Here is an 18,490-nt window from a genome sequence, read left to right as displayed (position 1 = left end):
GTCCACAGCAGATATGTAAGCTAAAAGGGGCTGGGCTGTAGCTAAGTGTAGTTAATAGTTATACCTTGAATTAAAAATGTGACATTTAAAAACTTAGGTTCAGATTCTAAGCTCACTTCCTTTCCTGAAAAGTTTTCCATTCAGAGTGCAATAAACGACATTTTGAATGAGAGCCGTTTCATTAAGTTGAGTTTTGGGAGTGATTAGAAAGGAAAGGAAAGGGAAATGATTGATTAATCTGTATAAAAATAGGCCCCATGCTGGGGTTTTTCCTTTTGCACTAATCCTCTGTGACATCTGAACCAAAAAAAAAGTAAAACCAATGCCATATGTGCAGAGCCTGCTGGTGCTGATTTTAAAACGCATGAAGAGTTGACCCAGATAATATTTTGCAGTTTTATTTTCATTACAATGTCATTTTCATTTTCCATTTCTTCTTTCTGGCATGTTCTCTTCCTTCCATCTGTTTGCCCTGGAAAGAACGTGGCATGTGGAATAAGGGCTATACCAATTTGCTTGAATGGAAAAAAAGGGGCGGACATTTGTAGAAGGCGATTTAATATGAGGTCTCTAGAGGTTGGGGACCTGGGACTTGCTATCTGTCCAAACATAGAACTAAATATATTTTGCTAAACCTAATTTCAGATGCAATATCACTCAAGTAATGAAGCTAGAATAAGCCTTCTCTTGGAATATTTCAAGGCAAAAATCAAATCCATAGCAACATCCCATTAGCACGGCGACCTTCTATCTATATGACACTGGTCTGTGACCAACATAATCCCCACTTTCCTTTTCCACTGTCTTTAGTCAGACAGGCACATGCTCCGATGATGCACAATTTGTCGAGCGTTTGTTAGGTGACCAGAGCTGCTGTCATGAGTTGGGGATCACGTCCTTCTGTTGACATCTGAGGAGCATTCTGAGGTCTCAGTTGGCAGTTCTGTTTGCTGAGTCCTTTTTTATCCAAGGGAGTTTACAGCAGTTTCAGAGGGAGGGCTGTTCCCTTGTCCTGTGTGGCGGCAACATTATTCAGGGAAACTGGATCTTCCTGCAGTTTTGGCTTCTTGTGCTCACCCTGTGGCTGAGATAACGCAGGCTCTGCAAGCCTCTGCCAGGAAGATCTGATTTCTGCCCCGGCGACTGGCGGGCCTGACTGTTTTGAGAGATGGAGGCTGTGCCTGAACCTGATCCTGGGTTCCTACCTGACATCAGTGCTTTTCCCCTGGTGTTTGCAGAGAAAGAAGAGGATTCAGGCTGAGGGGTTTTGGTCCTCTATAGTGCAGTAGAGAGCAGGATCTCTCTACTAGTGCAGTAGAGTAGTTCAGGATCTGTGGGCAATGCCGTGGTCTCCTATATGGCCGAGCCCAGCTTACCAGGGATGGTGGAGGGGTTTTGTCTGTGCAGAGCTGGGGCCTTCTTGAGTTTGGGATGAGATTCTCCAGCTTTGCATTTCCAGCCTTTCTTTTCTCTTCTGTCTCAGTCACCACTTAACAGATCTGAACCCAGTGTGTGCATGTGTGCTAAGTTGCTTCAGTCGTGTCCGACTCTTGCAACCCCATGGACTGTAGCCCGTCAGGCTCCTCTGTCCATGGGATTCTCCAGGCAACCCAGTAATGCTCCTCATTTGTTGTTTCAGCAGCTCTTTACTGATGTGCTAGCCAGTGAGCCAGGCACTGGAATACAACAGTAAACCAGGAGCTCCACATACGTGTGTGATGTGATGTGTTTCTGGGGAAGGTGCTGAGTCCCCTGAGTGCACCGAGGAGGACCATGGGACCCAGACTTTGGGGTTCTGGAAATGGTCTCGGGGAAGTAATGCTAGATTGACACTTATAAAGGGTAAAACTAGGTTTTTAAGTGTGAAGACACTCAAGGATCTGAATTTTACATGCCATTGCTGTTAACTTTAGTACTACGTACTTTCTTGTTATGCTTTACCTGCTAAGTCATGTCCCGCTCTTTTAAGACCCCCATGGACTGTAGCCCGCCTGGCTTCTCTGTCCATGGGATTTCCCAAGCAAGAATAATGGAGTAGGTTGCCATTTCCTTCTCCAGGGAATCTTCCTGACCCAGGGCTCCAACCCAAGTCTCCTGCATTGGCAGGTGGATTCTTTATCACTGAGCCACCAGGGAAGCCCCGTGTACTTCCTTTGGAGTTTAAGTTCTATTGTCATGGCTACCATGTTGCAGTTAACATGACTCTTTCCTCTGCTAGGATGTGAGCCTCTTTAGGATGTGGACCATGTTTTTCCCCCTTCTTTCCTTCCTTCTTTCATTCTTTCCATCCTCCGCATTTTGTTTTTTATTTTAAATTATTTGTGCTGCCTTATTTCTTTCTTTTTAAATATTATGTATTTAATATATTGCCCATAAAAAACAGATATAGCATGTGTAAGCTATGCCATGCTGTGCCATGCTAAGTTGCTCTGTCGTGTCAGACTCTTTGTGACCCCATGGACTATAGCCCACCAGGCTCCTCTGTCCGTGGGATTCTCCCAGCAAAAATGCTAGAGTGGATTTCCGGTCCCTCCTCCAGGGGATCTTCCCAATCTAGGAAGCCGATCCACATCTCTTCAGTTCAGTTCAGTCGCTCAGTCGTGTCCGACTCTTTGTGACCCCATGAATCACAGCACGCCAGGCCTCCCTGTCCATCACCAACTCCCAGGAGTTCACTCAGACTCACATCCATCGAGTCCGTGATGCCATCCAGCCATCTCATCCTCTGTCGTCCCCTTCTCCTCCTGCCCCTAATCCCTCCCAGCATCAGAGTCTTTTCCAGTGAGTCAGCTCTTCGCATGAGGTGGCCAAAGTACTGGAGTTTCAGCTTTAGCATCATTCTTTCCAAAGAACACCCAGGACTGATCTCCTTTAGAATGGACTGGTTGGATCTCCTTGTAGTCCAAGGGACTCTCAAGAGTCTTCTCCAATACCACAGTTCAAAAGCATCAATTCTTCAGCGCTCAGCTTTCTTCACAGTCCAACTCTCACATCCATATATGACCACAGGAAAAACCATAGCCTTGACTAGACATCTCCTGTATTGGCAGGTGGGTTCTTTACTGCTAGTGCCACTTGGAAAGCCCTTATATAAGCTATGCTATGCTATGCTATGCTAAGTCACTTCAGTCGTGTCCTACTCTGTGTGACCCCATAGACAGCAGCCCACCAGGCTCCTCCGTCCATGGGATTGCCATTTCCTTCTCCAATACATGAAAGTGAAAAGTGAAAGTGAAGTCGCTCAGTCGTGTCCGACTCTCAGCGACCCCATGGACTGCAGCCTACCAGGCTCCTCCGTCCATGGGATTTTCCAGGCAAGAGTACTGGAGTGGGGTGCTATTGCCTTCTCCGATATATAATCTATAGAAAATAATAATAAAGCAGGCACTGTGACCCATCTTCTGCTGTAAGAATTACCACTACTGAAGCTGCCTACAGGCTCTTCCAGATCTCATTCTTGGCCTTTCCCCAGAGGTAACCACTACATTGAAATGTGTGTTTTATCAATTCCTTTTATTTTAAAAATAATCTCTACCACCTTAGGTATGTGCCTCTACAAATATGTTGGAGCCCAAGGGTAAAATTTAAACATGGAGCTGTTTGCCTTTGTGCTCTCCCTAAGTCGCACAGGGCCTAGAACTTAAGAGGTCCTCATTGGATGTTTGTGGATAGATGGATTTGCCCTTGTAGAGCCTGGAAGATATCTTTGTGATGCTATACACCAAGGAGATACTGGAATTCAGTTTTAGTCAGTTTGTTCCTTTTGAGCCTTGTTGGTTTTGTTCCTTTGGGATGCTTATGGATGTAGGTCACAGAAATGAGTCACATACTGTTTAATTGTTTAGGGAGACTTCCTACTTGGGCTTCCCTGGTGGCTCAGTGGTAAAGAATCCACCTGCCAATGCAGGAGACGTGGGTTGGATCCCTGAGTCAGGAAGATCCCCTAGAGAAGGAAGTGGCAACTCACTCCAGTATTCTTGCCTGGGAAATCCCATGGACAGAGGAGCCTGGCAGGCTACAGTCCACGGGGTTGCAAAGAGTCAGACACGACTTAGCAACTAAACAACAAACAACTTCCTACTTATCCTCTTCATTTCACTGCCATGCAAACAACTGTCCAGTGGTCCTAAAGAGAGTGGCCTTAATGTTTTTTTCATAATCTGTTTTGCCTTTCCATTCCATTGTGGCTTTTCTTAGAACAGTGTGGAATGGGGAGGAGAGAGGTGGAGAGACTAAGGAACACTGAGTATACTTGAATTAAAAGTTAACTTGCGTCGGGGGGTGGGGCAGAGGAGCCGGGCTAGCAAAGGGTTGGCTGGGGAACGCGTGCTCCGTGCCAGATGTCACTTTGAGTTGAGAGCCTGGGGAAGGTTCCATTAAACAAATCCATGGAAATGCAGAGCATAATTTGTGTGCAGAGCATAATCTGATGGTGAGAGAGCTTCATTCTTTTTAAATGCCAGGCACCACACAAGAACCAGCAGAGAACATTTTCAGGGGGACATTCAAAAACATTTTGTTCAGAAGCTTGAGAGTCTCAGTAGTTTTCAGTGGGTTAAACAATGGGGTGAGGTGACCTTTGGAGCTTGCTGCTGGGAGCTCAGCTTGTTTGCAGAATGCTTGGCCTCAGCCCAGGGAGCACCCAGCTCTGAAGGTGCAGTGGGAGCATGGCGTCTGGGTGAAGTCCCCTCCCCAGAGGTGCCAGGCTCTGCTGGCCTTGATCAGGTGTCCCAGGGCGAGAGTGCAAGAGCTGGTTCACCTGCCTCACACCTGCTTTCCTCCTAGCCCATCCCTCCGCTCATCCAGATATCCTCTTTTGTGTTGCCAGGTCCTTGCCAGAAACATTTCCATGTGACTTCATTTTTCCCTCTCTCCCCGATCCTCACTTTAGTTTCTTGAACACAGGTCTGAATTTAAACAAACAAATGAGACTTTTCATTGCTCCATTTGCTTGCTTTTGTTCTAACACTCTGTACAGATGCCAGGAATTGCCAGAATTTACCCAGCTTGTTTGTTTTTATTTTGTTGACATTTGTGCTTGCAAATAAAAAATATTTGCATTAAAGATTGATTGCGTGCTCAGTTGCTCAGTCATGTCTGATTCTCTGTGACCCCATGGATTGTAGCCTGCCAGGCTCCTCTGTCCATGGAATTTTCCAGGGAAGAATACTGGAGTGGGTTGCCATTTCCTTCTCCAAGGGATCTTCCTGACCCAGGGATCAAACCCGGGTCTCCTACATTGACAGGTGGATTCTTTACTTCTGCACCACCTGGGAAGCCCCCTTACTGCCTACTTTCCAGAAAATATTACACAGTGGTGAAGGTAGCATTGGTCTTGGAGCATGGTCAATCCATTCTGATTAGAGAATTCAATTTTTCACATAGTCCTCGGGCCATATGAGAAGCATTTTTTCCTTTCGTTTGGCAGAGATAATTACGGTACATATGGCCATTTCAGTTGTTCTTTTGTGTGGGTAGCACTGCAGTCAAGTGTGTAACATAAGATCAACGTGAACGTGTTCGTCGCTCCGTTGTGTCCGACTCTTTGCAATCCCATGGACTAGCCCACCAGACTCCTCTGTCCATGTAATTCTCCAAGCAAAAATACTAGAGTAGGTTTCCATTCCCTTTTGCAGGGGATCTTCCCAACCCAGGGGTCAAACCTGGGTCTTCTGCATTGCAGGCAAATTCTTTACCATCTGAACCACCAGGGAAGCCCAGTGTAAGATGAGGTGTCTTAATATTTAACTTGCTCTGTGCTTTTCCTGTTTTAAATCCTTTTGTACAACTGGGGTTTTAAATGATTTTGAATCTATGCAGTTAACTTTGTGAACCTAAGAGCTACGTGGAGAGGAACTCTGTAGGCAGGGCTCTTCCCCCCTTAGATACAGCCCAGCTCCAAACTGTAACAGTCACCTGCCTGGCCTTCCCACCTCCAGTCCCTCCTGCAGATTTCACTGCTGCAAGATCTCCATAAAACATCAGTGTATTCATAATAAGGCCCTGTTCAAAACTCGCCATGGCTCCCTCTTGCCTTCAGAGTAAAGGTCCTTGTTGTTGTTCAGTCGCTAAGTCATGTCCAACTTTCTGCAGCATGCCAGGCTTCCCTGTCCTTCACTATGTCCCAGAGTTTGCTCAAACTCATGTCCATTGAGTCAGTGATGCCATCCAACCATCTCATCCTCTGCCTCCTTCTTTTCCTTTTGCCTTCAATCTTTCCCAGCATAGGCCCTTAGCATAGCTTTACATTCTTCAACTCTCTTCAACTCACCTTTGTGGCTGCATTTTCTCATCTGATCACTATATCCCAGCCAAAGAAGGGGTTCAATATATTCTAAATATGCCCTGTGTTTTCCTTCCTCTGGGTTTCAGTTCATACCACCCCCTTCACCAAAAGTCCACTCCCTTCTGTACCCGCAGAACTTGATCAAGTTCTCCCGACTGCTCAAGGCATCTCTCCCTTGACATTGTCCCTGTCCTCTTCTGCTCACACAGCCAAGAGGATTTCTTCCTCCTCTGTGGTCCCCTAATGCCCTCTCTCTGTCTTGCACTCAGTATGTCCTCTCATCTCCTAGTTGTTTGTCTCTGAAGCTCGTCTCCTCCTGAGAAGAGCCTTCAGCCCTGGAACCATACTTCTCCTTGTTTCCTCCCCCGAGTGCCTGTGCACAGCTCAACACACATTTGAGTTGAATGCTATCATTTTGGTTTCCAGCTCTTAGATCTTTGTGAATTCTGATGACAAGGTCCCAAGCAGAGTGGACAAAGAAGAAAGCCAACTCTGGAGTCAGACTGACTAGCTCTGCTGTTACCAGCTCCGTGACTTGGAGCAAGTTCCATCGCCACTCAGAACCTCAGTTTCTTCTTTTACACCCTGTATGTCTTTAGAACAAATGTCTTTAGATTCAAGAAAATATCAGAGGTAGGTGAAGTAGGCTTTTAGTACACGGCGGCTAGTAACCTTCGTGTCTGACTCTGTCATCTGTTGCATTAGTTATCCCTTCAAGGTCTGTGTGATCTCTAGTCTGCCATCAGCACCAGGCCGTTCATGCTTTCATCTGTGTCATTAATAAGGCATGTTAATAGGATAAGGGCAGATACAAAGCCAGGTGACACTTTACTAGAGATTTCCCTCGAGGTTGGCAGGCAATCCATTAGTCAACACCCTTTGGGTCCTGAACTGTGCTGCCATCTGGTTCCCATGGCAGCCTTGTTCATAAGACTTTCCGAAGTGTTGTGGCCAATTGCCTGCAGAATCCCAGGTAACCCATTTGTGTGGCTGCCCCAAATCACAATGCCGTCAGGAAAGGAATGAAATTTTTTTTATGACTATAGTCATAGGACTTCTCTTTCTGGCTTATACTTACCTTATGAAGGAACCTTTCCTACAGTTTTACTGGAGATCAACACCAAATGTAGCAGTCTGTGATTTCCAGGATTTATCTTTTCTCTGCTTTGATAACCTCTGTACTTTTTGTTCATCACCAACCAGCTACATCTCTTCCTTTCTGATTTCCCCAAAATTGGTGGTAGTTCCACAATCATATCTGTAAGTTCTTTTAGTACTTTCCTTCACTCAGTAAATATTCTTCTGAGTCTCCTCTGTCAGGTACAGTGTTTAGTTTTGGGGGATACAGTGATGAAGAAGACAGAGGTCTTCCCAAACTGCATGGTTTTTGCGTGCTAAATTTGGGGCTGAAAACTTGAATTTTAAGAAATGTAGGCATATGGGTAGGTAGGCATGCGTGTGTACTCAGTTACTTCAGTCGTATCCGACTCTGTGCAACCCTATAGACTGTAGCCCACCAGGCTTCTCTGTCCATGGGATTCTCCAGACAAGAATACTGAAGTTGGTTGTCATGCCCTCCTTCAGGGGATTTTCCCAACCCAGGGATCAAACCCATATCTCCTGCATTGCAGGTGGATTCCTTACCACTGCCACCACCTGGGAAGCCCTATTGGTAGGTAGGATTGGAGGGAATATTTATCCTAACTGTAAAGAACAACAGGCTGTCAACCCAAACTGAAAGGAGAGAAAGAGGAAAGTAACTCAGTCGAGAGCCTTTCCAGGCGCCCTTGCTGAATACTCAGTATGGAGGAACTTTCAGTGTTATGAAATCTTTCAAGGCCATAGCAGCTACTGTGTATTCAGTGCTGCATTAGACACGGGTGCAGTCATAGAGGAGCCCTCAAGGAGCTGACAATGGGCTGGAAAATTACAGACGGTTGCAGTGCAATGAAATGAATGCTCATTAAAATTCTGGGTGGGGTGAGAACATAAAGGAAGGGCTTCTGATCTCTTTCCTGAAGGAGTTAAAGGTTAAAGCTAAGCTGAGACCTGAAGAACAGGTAGTAGTTAGCCAGGCCCAGAGGGAAAGAAAACTCATCGTTCTAGGTGGAGGGAACAGCTTTTGTGAAAACTTGGAGTCCAGAGATGGTTGTGCTGCCTTCCAGAAATGTCGATGCTTCCACCAGCCGGGGTGCAGTTGTGGCAGTCGGGACAGATTCTATGGACGGCTTGTAGATTATGCATTCAAGTTTGGACTTTATCTCCAGGACACGAGCACCATTAAGGGTTTCAACAGGGGAATCACCTAATGAGATTTATGCTCTGGAGCAACCTGGAAGATGGAGTGCTCAGGGCCACGATGAGCAGATGGATTACAGTGGGTGGTGGTGTCATAATTCTGGTAAGAAATGATTGTGGCCTGGGGTGGAGCGTTCAGGATGGGAAGAAGCAGACAGATCACGGAAGTTACTACAGACAGATTCGAGCAGATGGCTGCAATCTATAGTTAAATAGTGAAAACCAGAGCCATTTACTGTAGTGGTTCTCAGACTTTAGCATGCATAAAAGATCGCCTGGGCATTTGTAAAACTGTGTGTTACGGGAATGACTTGAGGAAATGTCAGTGGGCAGATTGGGGATGTAAGTCAAGAATCTGTGTTTTCAGCAAGTGTCCAGGTGACACTGATGCAGACGGGCCTCGGCCCACGCCGTCAAAAGCCCCTCTATGAGAGGTTTTAAGCTGGCAGTCTCTTAAGCGTATCCATGATAGTTAACTTCTCATTTAAGAATGAAGCGTCAATCCTATTTTTAAAAATGTGTGTATTTAATTATTTATTTTCAGCTGTGCTGGGCCTTTGTTGCTGCACCGGCTTTTTCTCTGGTTGCCGTGAGCAGGCCTCTCATTGTGGGGGCTTCTCTTGTGGAGCACAGGCTCTAGGGCGCTGGGGCTTCAGTCGTTGTGGCCCTTTGAGTTATTGCAGTCCAGGCGCTGAAGCACAGGCGCCGTAGTTGTGGCTCACAGGCTTAGCGGCTCTGAGGCGTGTGGGATCTTCCTGAATCAAGGCTGGAACCCGTGTCTCCTGCATTGGCAGGCAGATTCTTTACCACTGCACCATCAGGGAAGCCCCAGTCCTATTATATTTGTTGAGAATAGGTGAGTGGCTCAGACTGATGGGTTCAGGTGCTAAAAAAATTTAAAAAGAGCTGTCTCCTGGCTAGTGTGGTCTGTGTTCACTAATTGTTTGCTCTCTGGTAAGCGATGCGGGGCTTCCCAGGTGGCTCGGTGGTAAGGAATCCACCTGCAATGCAGGAGACGCGGGTTTGATCCCTGAGTTGGGAAGATCCCCGGAGGAGCAAATGGCAATGCACTTCATTATTCTTGCCTGGGAAATCCCATGGACAGAGGAGCGTGGTGGGCTACAGTTCATGGAGTTGCAGAGTCAAACATGACTTAGTGACTAAAACAAGGGAGGCAGAACAGAGGGTGATAATCTTATTAAGACTCCTACAGCAGATGGTTTGTAAATGAATTTTCCAAGGTTTCAGCAAGCCCTTTGCTTGAGCAAGCCAGCAACCACTTACGAGGAAAATAAAATCTCCCAGCTCTTGGTGCAGGTGTGCATTCTTAGTGTTCAGGGCATATTTTGATGTGTATTATTGTGGTATTTCTCAAGCTTAAATGTCCACCTTCAAATCCCAGCTTCACTATATACAAGCTGTGTAATCTTGAGCAAGTTACCTGTTCTCTCCTTCTGTCATCTGTAAAATGGGAGTAAAATTGTACCTGTCTCATGGACTTGATATGTATTAAATGAGAATAGGTGTACAGCACATTGACAGCATGTGACCATAATAAGCCATTTCTAATCATTACTGGGATCTGTAATAAACTCATGAATTAAGAGTTTCATCATGTAATAGTCTTCACCTTATTTAAGTCATGGTGCTTTAGAAAAACACATTTATGGAGCCCATATGCAAGAATGCTTTGAGAAACTTAATATTTAGCAACACATACCAAACGTGGGGTTAAGTCAGCCAATAAGTAATAATGCTGAATATTAATACATGAATAGTAATATTAATGCACTTATCACAGTCCCCATTATGTCACTGAATCCTCACAACGGTCCCATACAGCCAGCATGGGATCCCTTTTTAGAGTGAGGAAACTGAGTCGTAAAGAGATTAATCAATCACCAAGGTCACACTGGCATTAAATGAAAGATCAGATATCTTCTGTCAGAACCCACCAATGCTGCTGCTGCCAAGTCACGTCAGTCGTGTACCACTCTGTGCGACCCCATAGACGGCAGCCCACCAGGCTCCCCCGTCCATTGGATCCTCCAGGCAAGAACACTGGAGTGGGATTGCCATTTCCTTCTCCAATGCATGAAAGTGAAAAGTGAAAGTGAAGTCGCTCAGTCGCCTCTGACTCTTAGCGACCCCATGGACTGCAGCCCACCAGGCTCCTCGTCCATGGGATTTTCCAGGCAAGAGGACTGGAGTGGGGTGCCAGTGCCTTCTCTACCACCAATGCTGGACTCTACTTTTAACCACAGATGTTAAATATGTACTATCAGTTACATGAAGCACAGATAGTAACACTCAGTATTATGCCAAGTAAAATCAGAAATTGACTCATTTTGAGTGTAAAATATGTAAAAAATTATTCCCAAAATGTATGCTGTGCTGTGTAGCTATATTTTAAATCAGAGGCAAGCCTGCTGCTCTGTTTCTCAGAGGCAGCCATTCAGGAAGCCGATACATGTGATCTCAGTCAGAGGGTATATTAGACCGATTCCCAAGTTTAGTGTTCAGAGACCTGAAGGGCTTGTTAAAATACGGGCTTCCCAGACTCTTCAGCAGGTTAAGAGTCTGCCTGAAATGGAAAAGACACAGGAGATATGGTTTCAATCCCTGGGTCGGAAGATCCCCTGGAGGAGGGCACAGCCCCCTCCAGTATTCTTACCTGGAGAATCCCATGAACAGTGGAGCCTGGTTGGCTATGGTCCATGGACACAACTGAAGCGACTGAGCATGTACCCCTGCCTCTGAGTTGCTGACTCTGTAGGTCTGGGGTGGGGCCTGAGAATCTGCATTCCTGATAAGTTCCCAGGTGATGCTGCTGCTGCTGGTTTGGAACCACACTGTGAAAACCACTGTCTTAGAGGAATGGGAGGATGGTTGGTGACTTTAGGGGCAGAGAATGGTTTAAAGTCTACCCTATAATCACCAGACCTGCTTCACCAACCTAATTATTTAAATTCACGAAGATGTTCTGAAGCAACAGAATGTCCGCTCTAGCATGTAGATGCTTAGATGCAAATCCGAAAATGGTCATCTTTACTTTGCTCTTAACATTTCTAGAGCAGGGTAGTTGCTTTCTAATATAGAGACTTTTATATAGTAGCTCCCCCTTCTCTAAAACAGTGGGGCCTGATTTAAGACTCAGCTATGTATTCAGATGGAGAAAGAAGTGGCAACCCACTCCAGTACTCTTGCCTGGACAATCCCATGAACAGAGGAGCCTGGTAGGCTACAGTCCACCGGGTCGCAAAGAAGTGGACACGACTGAGCAACATCACTTCACTTACGTATTCAGAACTTCACCTGTGATGCAAACCCAGCATTTCGTCTTAAAACTAGGTACTTAACTATTAATAAGTTCTGAGCTGTCTTAAGCCATTTCATGTCCCCCTCCTCTGCCCTTTGAGGGGCAAGGGCTTTCTCCCTCCATGAGGTTGTATGCACAGTCCAGTAAACTCTGGGTTGGTTTCTCACATTCATGGACTGGTTTCATTGTCTAAGTTAAGGGGCGAGGTCATGGAGTGATCTAAGCTACACCCAGCAGGACATCAGGTGATTCTTGAGATTTTAGGGTTACTCCAGGTCAGAATGACGCTAGAAAGGATCACCTTGGGCATGTTGGATCCTAAAATTGGGACAGGGCAAAGCAGAGTCTAGTTTTATGTTTAACTCTTGATTTCTTCACAACAATGAGAGGGAAGGGATATAAAGACAAATGTGTAAGCGCAAGTGACCCACAGAGCATTTTCTTTTGTCCATGGAATGTATAACATAGAAGTAGATTCACTGAGCTGATAGTTTTCTTTGGAGGATTTGAGCCTCTGGAAATGCAAGTGGATGCTTTATCAGAATGGAAAACCTAGCAAGATGAGTAGCTGGAATTAACCGAACTAATTTTCTCATCATCAGAAGAATTAAGACCTAAATTATGGAATAAGTCATACAGTGGACTATTATACAGTTGTCAAATGAATGTACTATAACTATAGGAGTATTTTAGCAACATAATTTTGAGTGAAAATTTTCCCAAATACTATACATATCATGATAACCTGTTTATTAAAAAGTGAAAAATAGATGAAACAAGAAAAAAAATTTTGCCATTTGGAAATTCGAATAGATGTGATCACTCTTTGTAAAAATGAAAACCAGGAAATGGTGAACAGGCACTAAGAAGAAGAAGTATAATGTAAGTTGGTGTCAACCATCTAGTGTTTGTGATGAGGGTGGTTTCTTCATATATTATAATATTAACTGTGAAGAAATAAACAAAACATAAACCAGTTAGAAAATAAAAATAAAGGTAGTGTTGCATGAGTCAATGAGGAGTGTGTGTCAAGAACCAAGGAATTTGATTAATCCAGTTCTGTGCCTCTGAGACTTATGTTTCAATGCGGACAGCAGGTGGGAAAATAGCTTTCTGAGTTTCAGAGAAAATAACGCAGCCCCACTCTGAAGGTCCAGGCTCGGGTCCACGCAGCGCTGTGACCTCAAGTCTTGGCCACTGCCTCTCACCTTGTCTCAGTTGGTGCAGCTTATCAATGGAGATCACTCAGGAGGCAGGGAGGTCAGGAGGTCATCGAAGATTGTCAGCAGAGTCACTTCAGACAAAACTAAAGGCTACAGTGTCCCTGGAGTAGGAAAAACATAGATGTTTCCTTCTCTTTCCTACCCACCTGCCTGAGAAAGGTCACGTTTACATGTTTTCTCAGAGAAGCAAAGGTCGGAGTTCTAGAAATGGAAAGATCTGCATCCAACCAAACTTTTGGGGATTTTAAACTCAGCTGGGTCTAAACTGCCTTGATGGCCTCCTTCCGGATGCTGCTTCCGCTCCCCCCACAGCGCTGCTGTCTCCTCCTGCCGCCCCTTCACCCTGGACGCCCTTCTCCGCACTCCTCCTGCCGCAGTTTCGGATACTAGTGAATCGTTTCCAGAGCTTGCTGGTTCACTGAGCATCTCCTGGAATCGTAATCCTTCCAGTAGGGAACAGTGTTTTCCTTTGTTGACCTCTCTTAGCGCCTAATGAATCTCTGTCCTGAGAACTTTGCCTCTTTCTGAAGAAACAGGTTCAGCATCTCAGCATGACGGTTGCTAGGGGTGCAAAGGAACTGACGAAATCTCGCCCTCGTGGAGATGCTGTATCCTGAGTGTGTGTTTGTGACCCCTGACCCTGCGAGAAGGCTCGATGGTTAGCTCTCTGTTGTTTAGTGTGCTTGAGGCTTTCCTGTGAAATTGGAAGATTCAGTCAATACAGCCCAGGTCTGAGGATTTACTCAATTTAGAATCTAAAGGGAGGAGGCAGAATCTTTACCAGCCTCTGGGAGAATCTTCTGTTTATTTTCTTGCTTGTTTTGAATCCTTGCTCATAACTACACCCCACACTACAGCCTCACCTCACTCCTGCTTTGTGCTCCCCACCCCGCTCCTGCTCTGTGCTCCCCACCCCTCCCCTGCTCGGTGCTTCCTACCCTGCTCCTGCTCTGTGTTCCCACCTCACTCCTGCTCTGTGCTCCTCACCTCACTCCTGCTCTGTGCTCCCACCCCACTCCTGCTCTGTGCTTCCCACCTCACTCCTGCTCTGTGCTTCTCACCTTAGTCCTGCTCCGTGCTCCCCACGTCACTCCTGCTCTATGCTCCAAGTCCTCTCCCACTGGTCCCATCGTGTATTGGGACTCAGATGTGATTCAGAGAGGGAGATCGTGATAAGAAAAATCAAAATAATAGCAGTATTTTTAAGTTCTTACCAAGCGTCAGGCCCTACTTTCTACATGCTTTACCTATACTAGTTTACATAACCCTTACAACAACTCTGTAAGAGAGCTCCCGTTACCGTTCTCTGTCCATAGAAGGCGCAGAGAGGCCGAGTGTTATTCCCAGGGTCACACAGCTAGTAACGGAGGCTTCTGAACTGTACTACCGCATAAAAAGTGAAGAGAAACAACTTCATGGGGACTGAAATGCTAGAGACAGAGAGGATAAATTCTTCAGCAATCAAGGTGAAAGGATGCCGAAATATTCGAAGTGGAGCAAGGCCAAGTGCTCACAAAATCCAGTGATGCAGTTCGAGGCAGATGGTTCAGTGGAGTGAAGAGGAAGGTTGGGGCTGCCGCGAAAGTCAGAAGAGCACGGCAGTGTGAGGCGCGGCTTCCCCGGGGGTGCTGGGCGGCGGCCCTCCAGGAGCCTGGGAGCCGAGAGTGCACACAGATCGGCGTGCCCTGGGTCACGAGGCAGTGACCGTGACGAGGATGCCGGGAGGCAGTGGAGACTGTTCAGTCTTGGAGTCTATTTTAGAAACTGCGTTTAAGAAGGTTTAGAAAGAAAGAAAGAAATGCTGTTTTAGAACCCTGCTGTGTGTCTCTGCAACAAATTATAAATTATGTCATCTTCTTCCTTAGCAAGTGGGTGATGTTGTTCCATTCATGGTCTCGAACTGCTTGCAGAGAGCAGGGCCTCACTAAGCGTGCAAAGTCAGGGGACTTTGAACAAGACCCATCCCTAATCCTTCCCCCTTATATCCTGCAGTCCCAGACAGGAATCCGAGCCGTGCTCTGCCTTTGTAGTCTTAGTGACACGTCAGTCCCCAGTTCTCCCCCACCCCTTTACCCCCCCTTCCTCCCCGTCAGCTGTCTCCACGGTGACACCCCTGCTCCCAACCCACCACTGCCACCTTGAGCGCTGCTTTTTCTCTGATTTAGGTTTTCCTGCCAGACACGGAGGGCAGGCACCTCATTTTGGTAAACGCTGGATAAACATGTCTCCTTAAATAGAAGCAGCCGGCTCACCAGCTGGCTTTTTTTCCCTAAGTGGCAGCAACTCAGTTGAATAAACTTGACAAGTCAAAGATGAGGAACATGTAAGAGTGAAAAATTCTGCAAGGAGGATCAGCTCGTGTTATTACCAGGCCCTCAGGATAATCAGTGTGGATGAAGTTCACAGCCACCGTGGAGGCCACCCTTCCCAGACCTGTTTAGCAGAAGGCCTTGTGGCTGAGGGTTGCCCTTCGAGCCTCTCTTCTTAAGGGCCTGTGCCCGATGCTGGTTCAATGTGGGAGGCTCTACATGCATGTGTGTTTCCTTGGTTTCACTTGGCATGTCAGCCAGGGACAACTCGAGCCTACCAGAGGGTTGGGGCTGATGGGATGACCCAGTGGAGAGCTGGCTGGGCTGCGAGCTGTTATCAGTGTTGGATGATTGCTGATACCCCCAAGTGCTCAGCCCTTTCTCTTTAAAACCGGATTATGAGGAGAGGGCAATGGCACCCCACTCCAGTACTCTTGCCTGGAAAATCCCATGGATGGAGGAGCTTGGTGGGCTGCAGTCCATGGGGTCGCTGGGAGTCGGACACAACTGAGCAACTTCCCTTTCACTTTTCACTTTCATGCATTGGAGAAGGAAATGGCAACCCACTCCAGTGTTCTTGCCTGGAGAATCCCAGGGATGGGGAAGCCTGGTGGGCTGCCGACTATGGGGTCGCACAGAGTCGGACACAACTGAAGCGACTTAGCAGCATGAGGACTTCAAACCATGGATAAACTGCTAAATGTCCTACTGGCTTTGAAAAATGACATGTGTGCACATGCGCTTGGCTGGAACTGGTACCTTCTGTATGTTCACCCTTTCCTTCCAATCCTCTGAGAATGCACCTAGCCTAGGAACGTGCTTCTGGAGGGCTGCGAGGGCAGAGATCACTCTGTTACACTCCTCTCTCCTGTGTGCCTTGTCGTCGAGTGAAGCCCTCTTAACTTCTGCTCACTCGCCTGCCACTTGCCATGGAAGAAAGCTCTTGAGTTTGACCCTACTGGAGAGAGATTCCCTGTGCTCTGTATCTTTGGAGCTCTCCTCCTCGCAGTGTGGTCCGTAACCATCTGCTGCACAATCATCTATGGTAATTACTTAAAATGCTGATTCCTGGGTCACCCCCCCTTTCCCAGCCTTCTAAAGGAATTTCTATTAGTGTTTCCCAGAAATCTCCACTTCCCAGGTGATGCTTATACACAGTAAATTTTAGAAATCGTTGCATTGTTAATAATTATTATCAGATTAATATTTATGAGCATGTCAATGCTCATAATGCACTTACCATGCACTGCACTTCCCATTCATTTCAACTTCACCACAGCTGTACAAGGTAGAAATCACCCACCTAGAACAGGGCCTGACACATGGCACACAGCAGATACTCAATACATTTTTTATTAAACAATAAGTTAACCTTAAATATATGTGTGTGTGTGTGTATATATATATATCAGTTCAGTTCAGTTGCTCAGTCATGCTCAACTCTTCACAACCCCATGGACTGCAGCTTGCCAGGCTTCCCTGTCCATCACCAGCTCCTGGAGCTTACCCAAACTCATGTCCATCTCGTTGGTGATGCCATCCAACCATCTCATCCTCTGTCGTCCCCTTCTCCTGCCTTCAATCTTTCCCAGCATCAGGGTCTTTTCAAATGAGTCAGTTCTTCGCATCAGGTGGCCAAAGTATTGGAGTTTCAGCTTCAGCATCAGTCCTTCCAATGAATATTCAGGACTGATTTCCTTTAAAATGGACTGGTTGGATCTCCTTGCAGTCCAAGGTATTCTCAAGAGTCTTCTCCAATACCACAGTTCAAAAGCATCAATTTTTCAGTGCTCAGCTTTATAGTCCAACTTTCACATCCATACATGACTACTGAAAAAACCATAGCTTTGACTAGACAGACCTTGTTAGTAATGTCTCTGCTTTTTAATATGCTCTCTAGGTTGGTCATAACATTTCTTCCAAGGAGCAATTGTCTTTTAATTTCATGGCTGCAGTCACCATCTGCAGTGATTTTGAAGCCCCCCCAAAATTAAGTCTCTCACCTGTTTCCATTGTTTCCCCATCTACTTGCCATGAAGTGATGGGACCGGATGCCATCATCTTAATTCTCTGAATGTTGAGTTTTAAGCCAACTTTTTCACTCTCCTCTTTCACTTTCATCAAGAGGCTCTTTAGTTCTTCACTTTCTGCCGTAAGGGTGGTGTTATCTGCATATCTGAGGTTATTGACATTTCTTCCGGCAATTTTGATTCATTTGTGCTTCATCCACCCCGCGTTTCGCATGATGTACTCTGCATATAAGTTAAATAAGCAGGGTGACAATATATAGCCTTGACGTACTCCTTTCCCGATGTGAAACCAGTCCATCGTTCCATGTCCAGTTCTAACTGTTGCTTCTTGACCTGCATACAGATTTCTCAGGAGGCAGGTCAGGCAGTCTGGTATTCCCATCTTTTTAAGAATTTTCCACAGTTTGTTGTGATCCACACAGTCAAAGGCTTTGGCATAGTCAATAAAGCAGAAGTAGATGTTTTTCTGGCACTCTTTTGCTTTTTTGATGAGCCAACAGATGTTTTACATATATATGTATATCTGTTTCCTACCTGCTAAGTCGCTTTAATCATGTCAGAGTCTTTGCAGTATGGCTTGTAGCTTGCCAGGCTCCTCTGTTCATGGGATTCTCTGGGCAAGAATCCTGGAGTGGGTAACCATACCCTCCTCCAGAGGATCTTTCCAACCCAGGCATCGAGCCCTAGTCTGTTATGTCACATCCTACATTTAGGCTCTTTACCACTAGTGCCACCTATGAAGCCCATATACATACACACTGCTGCTGCTAAGTCAATTCAGTCGTGTCCAACTCTGTGCAACCCCATAGACGGCAGCCCACCAGGCTCCCCCATCCCTGGGATTCTCCAGGCAACAACAGTGGAGTGGGTTGCCATTTCCTTCTCCAATGCATGAAAGTGAAAAGTGAAAAGTGAAAGTGAAGTCGCTCAGTCCTATGCGACTCTTAGCAACCCCACGGACTGCAGCCTACCAAGCTCCTCCATCCATGGGATTTTCCAGGCAAGAGTACTGGAGTGGGGTCCCA

General features: G+C 46.2%; 1 protein-coding gene across 16 annotated transcripts in view; it reads left to right on the top strand.

Moving 5' to 3' along the window:
• SYBU (syntabulin) overlaps nt 1-18,490 on the top strand; it is a 127,058-nt gene that overhangs the window by 83,749 nt on the left and 24,819 nt on the right. The window contains exon 1 of one of the 16 annotated variants that reach the window (XM_006069598.4): nt 7,994-8,687. The exons of the other annotated variants lie outside the window; for them this stretch is intronic. Within the exon in view, the coding sequence (XP_006069660.3) occupies nt 8,525-8,687 (163 nt within the window). The 5' untranslated portion in view covers nt 7,994-8,524. Of the gene's footprint in view, nt 1-7,993; nt 8,688-18,490 lie in introns of those variants that run through there. 16 annotated transcript variants of the gene reach the window in all.

The sequence above is a fragment of the Bubalus bubalis genome, chromosome 15 (genome assembly GCF_019923935.1).
Source record: "Bubalus bubalis isolate 160015118507 breed Murrah chromosome 15, NDDB_SH_1, whole genome shotgun sequence".
Lineage (NCBI taxonomy): Eukaryota > Metazoa > Chordata > Mammalia > Artiodactyla > Bovidae > Bubalus > Bubalus bubalis.
This window is presented reverse-complemented; position numbering and strand designations above follow the sequence as displayed.